Genomic DNA, 10,228 nt, shown 5'->3' with positions numbered 1-10,228 from the left:
CTGTTGATGACGTTTGGTGCTGTTCTGAGCATTATTTGTGGCTATGAGTGGCTTTTTGAACGCGGTTTGTGCGTGGAGAAATAGACTGCGCTGTTTGTCAGAGAATAGTCTGGCTCTGTTATGGTGCAGTCTTTGTTGAAGTTACTACAACTAGCGTAGCGGTTAGCAGACTTGTATCTATGGGTCTAACTCTCACGGTGGGTTGGACCATGGGTTAAATTTACGCCGGAATATCCCTTTAACATGTTCTCACTCCCAACTCATCACATATGCTTGGTCTTGGCCCCTTGGCATTACTTTTTTTTTTTTTTTTTACACCACCTTGATTTTTTTCTAACATAGCGGAAATGTTTTTTTAAAGTGAATGAAGTATCGCAATTATAAATGCCAGCAGAGTTGCCTGGTTTGCATCCAGGGTCCTGTGGTTAGGTTTGGGCAACAACAGTGCCTTGGTTAGAGAAAAATTCTCATGTGGTTTGATAGAGAGATCACTCAACAGCTTTAGAATTTAGCAGGATTTCTTTTTTTGTCTGATAGAAAAAGGGTTTTACAGGGATGCTTTTCCTACAATAACTGGTCTGGAAGTCTGGTGTGAAAGAGGCCTGTTGTAGTTACATAATCTAGGCTATTTCGCAGCTCAAGCCTGTTAGATAAACCTTCATGGGAATCTGAAGCGATACACACAAAATAAAAGTTGTGACAGGTCATCCAGAGAATGGATTATAGCTAATCGGATTTTGCATCAGTTTCTCTCATCTGCAGCATGACCTTGATTCCACATGTTTTTCAAGCTGCTGTACTGAATTTCCTGTAAAAACGTATTAGGAAACTACTTCAACAGTCTCTTTGTAATTAGCGTTAGGTAGCAAAAAATAAAATAAAATAACATTATAAGTGCACTGTGATCCATCATCTGTTATCAATTCATACTAATCACTTTTGTCAACATGCTTGATGACAAGGTGTATTGTGGAGCAGCTTTTAATAACTCCTTGCAGGGAGAGCTTTCACAGACATGAAGTATTTATTCAATTTACATATTTACAGCTATCCATTTAACATGGTACCCAGGTCTTAATGATCTGTTAATAACAGAGCAAGATGCATAACAGTTATGCATCTTGCTCATTATAATAATTTCCTTTCCTCTCTGTTGATCAATGTTTTGGGTTTGCCGTGCAATATCTGAAATAACTTTTGAGACATACTGGCTGCACTCTGTATTGTCACTGTGTCATCTTTAGTTAATCCTAAAATATTTTGTTGATAACGATTCAAGCGATTTCGCAGATGTTTTCATTTCTGTATCTTTGATATGTTTGCAGTTAGTTCAGGAATCAGGAATAATCTATAAACATCCTCAGAGAGACTTTTCAGCCCCTGAATGTAAGAGATTTGGCTGATTTGCACGGCTAAAAGCTAACATTACCAAGATGTCCCTGCTTCATCATAACAGCTATGCATTTAACAGACAGTGACCAGTAGTGTCACTGTAATTACATCACATTAATTGTTGTATCCAACAGTGGAATCACACATTGAGACGGTGGCTTGTGGGCAGGGGAGGGGGCTGTGTGGTCTCTGGCTACCTATTCGTAAAAGTCCCCACACACACCGCTGTACGGACCATATGTGTCTGACGATCATGATGACCAGATCAGCAATGACCTACTTAAAAACTTCAAATCACATTTTGTTGTACCTTCAAAATTGCAACCTCGGTAAGTAACCCCAACAGTAATTTGAGACCTCCTTCTAAACCTGCAGGCAGTGTGTAGCCAAGTACACAACACAAGAAACACTGTTGTGTAACCTGACAATCAGTTTTCTATTAACCCTCTATACCCTGGAGCTTTCAACAGAGTATGGTGGGTTTATAATGTATATAGCTGACTTGTCTCAAAATAGACAGTTACACAAAGCACAAACCATAAAACAGCTCCTCACCACATTTTACTATGTTCATAAAGGTGTTATATAACCTTCGAAGTGAGATGGGCGGCCTCAAGCACTTCACACATAAAAACACATCTGGAAACAAACCCACTGGTCTAGAAAGTGAGGGACATTTTATATTTTTAGACTTAGTCTACACATGCATGTTAGATGCTATTGAATAGGCTATAAATATTTCCAGCCAACAGATTATAGTGGAATGTGAAATACTTTAACCAGTTCTGTAAGTTCCTATTTGTTTTTTCATCACATTGTGCTCTCAGTGCTGAAGTAGCGTGGTTGTCCTTCTCCTTGACTAAACACAGTCAGACACCTGTCGTCAGTGGATTTTTGCTCAGCCCGTTCACAGTTGCTGTCATTTCCACCAGTGGCCATTCCTCTTTTAGAGGGCAAAGCAGCAGCAGTACATTTCAAAGACTCTGTTATCACTGTGTTACTTTCCTTGTCTGACAATTCTGTAGCTTTGCGTGTGCAGCTCCTAAGTCCCTTGCGGAAGCGTATAGTGAACAGGCCATAGATGATGGGGTCCAGGCAGGCATTGAAAAGACCAAAGATAAACAGGATGTGGGTGAGGGAGTGAGAGACTTTTCCCTCTAGGTCATCTGGGAAGAACCAGTACCACAATCCCAACAGGTAGTATGGAGTCCAGCAGACTATGAAGCCTGTCACTATGACGATGCTCATTTTCAGAGTTCTCATTCTCGCTTTGGGGATGTTGTTCTTTGAACAACGTAGATGTGGCTCGTTGGAGGACACTAGAGAGGAGAAAAGGAGTCAGGTGTCAGTGGATAGCTGGGATGTAAGCATACATAGTAATATCCTTAAGGTCTCATATTTTACACCACAGTTACACAAGATATTTGTGATTTTAAGAACCTCTCAGGCCTCTCTCTGGAGCTGTTCTAATAACAGGTTGGTAAGTCAATCAGAAGAGCAAAGGCTCTGGCTGTTTACATTTCTCTGTGGACTGAGAATTTTCATATTTTCACAGGATCATTTTCACTTGTTTTGTATTCAACAAAGACAAGGGCATCTACAATTTATACAATGTGAATAGTGACATTAAACCCTTTGTTTTAAAAAAGTGAGTAGAATTTAGGTCCTTTCCAGATCCACTTGTCCTGAAACAAACCCCAGCCTCAGCAGAGAACTTACAGCTCTTCATTGTCATCCGTTTTGAAATCTGGATGAAGATCCTGGTGTAGCAGACAATCATTATGACCAGCGGCAGCAGGAAGAGGCAGCAAAAAGTAAACATATTGTAAGCAGTTTCCTGCCAGTGAGTGACAAAACTCCCCCGCGTGGTGCACTGAGTGAAGTTGGCTGGATACGTGATGGTCACGTTGTGGAAAATGAACATCTGTGGAGTAAGAAATGAAATTATATTATGATACCTTTTCATTGGCAACTATAGTATTTTATTTATCCTAGTTGGGCAATATGTAAAAATTAAAGCATCATAGTGAATTGACTAAATAGCCCAGTATCCCTCAGAATTATGTTCATGTAGGTTGCATTCATTGACATCCAAAGTCAATGCAGTTCAGTTATGCATACTCATCATGAAACAAAACTAAAGGATTTTACAGGTTTGATTTTGACACTTGACACCTAACAGACTGTTGACTATCATAGTATCACTTAGGCCAAGAACTCTCTAATACAGCATCATCATGTGAAATTTCCTTTGCTGTGTAGAAACGGGTCCTGATAGTGCAGCTCTAGCCTGCTGTTTAATGCATTTGTTACAGTTATACTTCAGCACCCACAGCTAAACTCATTACCAGTGACAGCCTTTTCCAAACACATTGGTTTGTCCCGTCCTAACACCAATTTCAGTTGTGTTCTCTTCTCTGCTATACTCTTACAATACCTTCTATATTTAAAGTGAGAATACACTGAAAAGGTGAAAAGTAAAGTGAGAATCACTGTCTTGAGTAGCCTTTATCCTAAGAGCAGCCAGGGTTATATAACAAGCAATCTGTCTGTTTCTTCTTCACCATATTACTAGACCCATTTCCACACTTTAGTTTCTTAATTTGTCTTCTATGAAGATCACCAGCTGGTGAGGATACAGCTTTTTTGCCTGGGACAAATTCCTTAATTCTCAATTATTCGCATATTATTATCTGTTATGTATATTCAAGAGAAACAGTTCTCCTGCAAAGAAAACTAGGTCAAAGCGTAGAACGTATTTAGCTGGACCACGTATACTCAATGTGGCAGATTGAGGACAAATTTTAAAAGTACTGCAATCAACTGAAATCATTGAATCTAATTGCATTCTGCTGAGATCAGTAGTTTGAAGCATTTAAGCACTTTAAACCTATTGACAAACTGCTGGTCTGCTGCTGCTACAACCAGCTATTGACTAACCAATCACTCAATCAGAGAGAAAGTCGGACAGAACACTGTGGTTCTTATTTTGTCTCTTATGCAGTGAATTGCTTGTTGTCAACCACTGAATTTCCCCAAAACATGTCTGAGGCCTTTAAAAAAGGCAACAGACTTAGGTAGGTTTGTATCAAATTCGGGTCTTTATTTTAAATCCTCTCTGCTGACTGGTATAATTGACCAGTATTTCTCTATGAAGCAGTTTTTTTCCATTTACTTTGTTAAATTATGGCATTACTGCATGTTGACTTACTGCCCTGTGTTTCTGTCGTTTAAATGCTCTGCTCTGGGTTTCTACTGTTTAGTTATTTGTCTGCCCATTTTGGTAATAGTGAAATATGGTGAAATGAGTGTATTTGCTGTAACAGAGCCAGGTCTTATTGAAAGCAGTACTCTGTTTCCCTATAGTTCCCAAGCAGCTGTAAACACAGAGTGGCAAGATGTCTGCCTGTGTTTGTGCATACACCTACCTATTATAAATGTCTGTCACACAAAGTAAAAGAAAAACCATCTCAATAAATGCCATAATAGTATATGGCCGTTTAGGTTGCAGGACCTGTTGATTTAAGACCCTGTTTTAAAATGACTTAATTTGTTGACATTGACAAGTCAGAAAGCAACTGTTTTGTAATGAGCTAAAGTTAGCTTCAGTAATTACAGTACCAGCAGTGAGATGAGATGAGTGATTTTGACTACAAGCTCATTGCTTCAAACTTGGATATGTATTTCGGTGGCCATTGTCACTGTGTTTTGTCTGTAATGTGTCTAAAAATGATCAAAAATGTCCATGGTAATTTCCCATAATCCAATGTGAATTAGACATCATTGTCTATCATGCAATAATTTCAGTCTTGTATTTGCATTAATCTGTCATGCACACATATTTTAGATTTAAACTGTAACTGTCGTGATGCAGCCCTTTGAAGAATCATTATCAAAGGTCTGCGTATTGAATGGATTGCACCGTATTGCCACACATCTGCTGTTCTTTCATAACATGATCAACAGTGTTACGTGCTATGCAGCCAAATATCTTAATGGTTACACTGAAACATCTACGCTGGCAGGATTAGGAATTCCCATCCTTGTGTTACTCAATGATAGAGCCACTAATCCCCGACACAGAGACTGTCTAGTGGCCCCTTAATCGTGCAGCAAGGTTTTCCTGCATCAAAGTCTCAAGAATTCTCCACATGTATGTAAATGCACAGAGATGTAAACAAAAAAAGAATGATGAAACACACATATGAAATACTTTCATGTAAATGTGAAACTTATAATTATAATTCCCTTTAGCATTATGAGACTGAATAATGTATGTAGATCAAATTATCTACTGGCAGGAATAAAGACCTATAGCTACCTGCTCATTTTAAGAAAAGACTCACACAAAAGACAGAGATCAGTTCTTTCCATTTTGTAATGCAGTGCTCCACTATGATTCACTTTCCTCTAAGCTGTTAGTGTCTGTATGCTGTAATCACCCAACCTGTCATACGAGCTTCACCTGGCCTTACCTGAGGGACTGAGAACAAGGCGCTCATAGTCCACGCTACCATCAACATGACCCTGTTCCTTTTGCGTGCCATGCTAATTCCCAGAGGGTTGAGGATAGCCGACTGTCTGTCCAGACTAATCACCACTGTGACAAAGGCACAGGAGTACATTGCCTGTAGTTTGAGGAACATCAAGAATCTGCATGCCACGTCCCCGGCCAGCCACTGCACAGTGATGTTCCACACAGCGTCCACGGGCATCACGATGAAGGTAACCAAGAGATCGGCCACAGTCAAATTGATTATCAGCACTCTGACGTGCGATTTGCGCTTGTGGCCGTTGGCTGCCCAGAGCACGGCCAAATTGCAGAAAGTGGAGATGCCACACAGGATAAAGGTAATGATCACTCTGACTTTAGCTGCTACGGAAAAGGTAGGCAGCTGCAGTGGCGTGTCCGGCGATGTCCAGTTACAGTAGGGAGCCAGCCAGTCACAGCTGGCATTGAGGTCAAATCTGGCACTCTGCTGATACATGATGGATGGAGGAGCACAGCATGAGGAGGCGTTCATTTTCTGACCCTCACCAAGGAGTCAGCATCTTGTTGCATGGCTGCATGGTGTTGCAAAGGGGAGATAAGGGCAAAAATGGATCAACCAGTCATCTCTATGCAGTCGATCTAAAATATTCATCTGTGGATTTCCATAAGAAGACTAGTTCTGTGAGTAACACAGTGGCAGACAAAGAGGATCAGTCTGCTGGGTAGGGTGCATATCTCTGATGCTCACTGGGGTGGAATGATGCTATGATTGCCTCCAACAAAGCCCCTGATGTGCAAGTAAGGAGGGGGCTCGGGCTGCTGAATACACAGCAACACCAACAGCAACACCTGACAATCCCATAACCCATCTGTTTAATTATACCCTGAAGATAATATCCTCTTATCTGACTAAACAAGTGGGCTAAATGGATTAAAGACATTTTTCAGGAAACCTTATCCTGGTATGTAGAACACAAACTTTTCTATTTAAAAAAAAGCATAATTCTGCAAGTGTCAAAGTAGTGAAAAACAAACAAAAAACTATAATGGCTTCAATTATGCACAATGAGGTTTTTTAATCTCTGCAGCTACTGTCAAATTAAATGAATAGAAGGTAGTGCTAGTCTAAATAGTAATAGTCTAATGTCATGACCCTTGATTAAAAGGGGAAAACTCACCCTAAAGTAAAGACTATTTAATGTTGTTCTGTTTAGACAATAAAATAAAAGACACGTATAAGCACACAGACTAGATGCAGCATAATAAGACTTACGTACATAAACTCCCGTGTATTAGTATTTCCACCATCAAACAATGTGAAATCCTCTTTGCGCGGCTCCATCTCCCTGCTGGACTGGTGGCTGATGACTTTCCAGAGAGTCCGTCAGTCGGTCTGGAGGAGAGGGTCCGGTCTTCCCCCGCAGCTTGACTTCACTCAGCCTCTTTCACATGCGTTATGTAGCATGCGCGCCCCCTGCGACGTGCGCGTCAGTCTCCGTGTAGGCGCGACCACGCGGGCATCTCAGGAGACAGGAGTCACACTTTGTTGTTGTTGTTTTTTCTTTTCTTTTTCTAATCTTATCCCCGCCAGAGTCAGCGTAGCCTATAGAAACATCCCTGTCCTTACGTTATTGGATATTTCCTCAAGACTAAACTAAACTTGCTTCGATGAGTGTCCACAAAAACTAGGCTAGATATTACATTTAATAGATTAATTTAATCTGTAGCGCTGTAGCATGAGAATGAATGCATTAAATGTGGATAATGCTTATTTAGTCCCCCTCTGTGGTATTTATTATGTGCCAATGAAACCTTAAAAACTTTATTTTCTTGTTCTGCTCTGTTCACCTCTACCTTTTCCAGTCTTACATCTGTTTTTCATTTGCAAACATGCAAATAATGGAAAGAATCTTTAGAAAAGATGGTTCCCCTCCAGCTCCAGATGCTTGTGTCTGATATGGAATTTAACAGAATGGATGTACTACAGTATTTAAAGGACACGCACTAGGTCTGATTTAGTTATTGTTCTTTCAGATACAGCACTTATGCACAATTTAAGCTATCCATATCATATCATCATATTTGTCCCAAAGTAAACCAGTATGTGGCCTCATACAACATTTCCGTTTTGCTATTATGACTGAATTTCTTCCATATGTTCAGCTCAGAATGTTGAATTCTTGCTTCAGTCAAATCACACATAGTGGGCCCCACTTGTCCCACTAATGCAAAGGTTTATTTTGTCAAATCTTGTCAGACCTGTGTCTCAGACATTGTGGTTTTGGGTGGGAATGGCATGTTAGAGCGGTGGTTGAACCATGAGAAAGAAGAAGAAATTTTCTTTTACTTTGTGTGACAGGCTATTCAGTAGCCTATACAGTACCTGAAGTGCTCCAAACATCTTACAGCAACCCTGCCCATGTAACTGCACAAGAAATCAAACTCATTGTAACAGCAATGCTTTTTATAAATAGCTGAATTTAATCTCCTTATTATTGTCCCAACAGTTCCAAAAGCTGTGGCTCTAAGCTTAGTGTAAATGTATTTTCTGCACTTCTGGAGGAAGTGGTTGCTCATCGCTTATATGTTTAGCATTTTTATAGTGGGACCATGAAGACAACTCTGATCTGGCTTTACAGAGATGCAGAGCCTTATGAGCTGGTAGAGGGCTCTAGCCTGACTCACAGCTGGCTTTTCTTCTCAGAGTCTGCCTAACTGATGAGATAGATACGTTGGCTTTTATGTGCACAAGGTAACTTTGTAGTTGTGATTCTTATATTAGCATTGTGTGAATCAAATACAAACAACTAAATAAATCGTATCAAATCATCAGCCAGTGTAAAAAAACAAAAAAAACAAGAACCAGCGTGACGTGGACGCAATTTTTTGGACAGGGTTATAGGCCAGCTGCAGCCATCTGTCCTTTTGGTCTGATGGTGGACCAGTGTGACTATTGTTTACAGAACCTTCAATGATAAATCTGTTCATGTTCATTCATGTTCAACTAGTCGAACATGAATGTCTTGTTCTTCTCAGCTACTGAGCATTTTAGAATCTTTAAGCACGTTGTTTTTGTTGTGCATTTAACAGCAGAAGAGCTATGCTTCCTCGTATGTTATGTGGTAACATAGAGATGGTCACAAATTATTTTGACACATGTAGGGTGCACTACCCCCCAGCCTCGAGTGAAGACACCATACAGCACATTACAGTTAATAGACATCTCTGTTTTCTTCACTATGTCAGCAGTGATGGAGGTGTAATCTGAGCTCTTTATATGAAGTGACAAAAGAGCTCTTATGTGAGCTTTTCTTATAGGCGCTGGAGGGGGAAAGGAGAATAAAAAAGCCACTTAATGGTAAACTTAATGGATTATACCACTGTGAGGAGTTGGGGTTGGAGTTTTTAAACCGTGGGCTTTGCCTGACAGTGAGCTAAATTAAATCCAATGAATAAATGGAACACGTAGTGGGAAATATTTAATTTTTCCTCTCAGCCTATTAGACAATAGAGAGGGTGGTGAGACAGAATGACATTGTGAGAAAGGTCATAACCTGAATTCAAACCATCAGGCCATGACGTAAACTGCTGTTCCATGGTGATTATTTTAACAGCATGATAAGGTGTCAGATTGTAACAGAGAAAAGAGAAGCATCTGCTCATTCCAATCAGACCTCTGACGGTTGCAAAACATGAGCTAAAGTCATAGTTATACATGTAAGAAACCACCATTATTCATATGGTACTGGATCAGTTTTTCATCCAGCCTATGTTGCCCCTCATAATGTAAAACAGAACAATCATGTTCGCTAAATGTATAGAAACAAGAGGATTATTTTACATTTATTCACTTTTATTAAATCACCATCTATGCTATTCAGCTGATTCAGTTACATAATAATGACGGGCAGTATTTATCTTTTCAAAGATTAAATACAAATGGGATGCTAAACAGCACTGTAATCACTGGTCTGTATCTGGTCCAAACTCTCTTTAGAAATTCAAATGAGAGATTCAATTGATGCAGTCTTTGATGTGACTGCAATCATTTATTTTTACATCGCTAGAAATTACACTGAAGTATATCTTAATTTCTAGTGCTATTTTGGCATTGACCATTCAGAAGAGAAAACAAATATTTTGCTGAGATGCCATTGCTTTCCTGATAGCCACACACTCCCTTCTCTTCAGTGGTGGATTATCAGCTGTGCATAGTGATGGAGCAGCTGATCGGGGCTGGCTCTTAGTTTGTGCAGATGTCAGACTCTGGGCCATTGTCCAAACAAGCTGTGACCTTCCCAGCTCCACAGACATTAGAGACTCATTTTCAGCGTAATCCAAGTA

At 40.0% G+C, this 10,228-nt stretch overlaps 1 protein-coding gene across 1 annotated transcript; it reads right to left on the bottom strand.

Annotated features, from left to right (window-relative positions):
* Positions 1–2,049: 2,049 nt before the first annotated feature.
* LOC146989972 (putative gonadotropin-releasing hormone II receptor) lies at positions 2,050–6,450 on the bottom strand. Its single transcript, XM_085767079.1, has 3 exons — positions 5,868–6,450; positions 3,112–3,316; positions 2,050–2,711 (listed from the first exon to the last, which is right to left on the bottom strand). Exons 1-3 carry the CDS (start codon positions 6,414–6,416, stop codon positions 2,203–2,205), a joined length of 1,263 nt encoding a protein of 420 aa, XP_085623205.1. The 5' UTR covers positions 6,417–6,450; the 3' UTR covers positions 2,050–2,202.
* Positions 6,451–10,228: the final 3,778 nt, after the last annotated feature.

Source organism: Trachurus japonicus, chromosome 3 (genome assembly GCF_045865225.1).
Source record: "Trachurus japonicus isolate A0001 chromosome 3, Traja_1.0".
Taxonomy (NCBI): Eukaryota; Metazoa; Chordata; class Actinopteri; order Carangiformes; family Carangidae; genus Trachurus; species Trachurus japonicus.
The sequence above is the reverse complement of the archived record's forward strand: the minus strand, read 5'-3'. Positions and strand labels throughout refer to the sequence as shown.

Bases quoted from the DNA above. Each gene is read 5' to 3' on its own strand.
- LOC146989972 (XM_085767079.1), bottom strand. From the start codon at position 6,416: ATGAACGCCTCCTCATGCTGTGCTCCTCCATCCATCATGTATCAGCAG. The intron at 3,317-5,867 runs GTAAGGCCAGGT...CTTACTCCACAG, and splicing joins CCTTGTTCTCAGTCCCTCAG to ATGTTCATTTTCCACAACGT. The intron at 2,712-3,111 runs GTAAGTTCTCTG...TCTCCTCTCTAG, and splicing joins ACGGATGACAATGAAGAGCT to TGTCCTCCAACGAGCCACAT.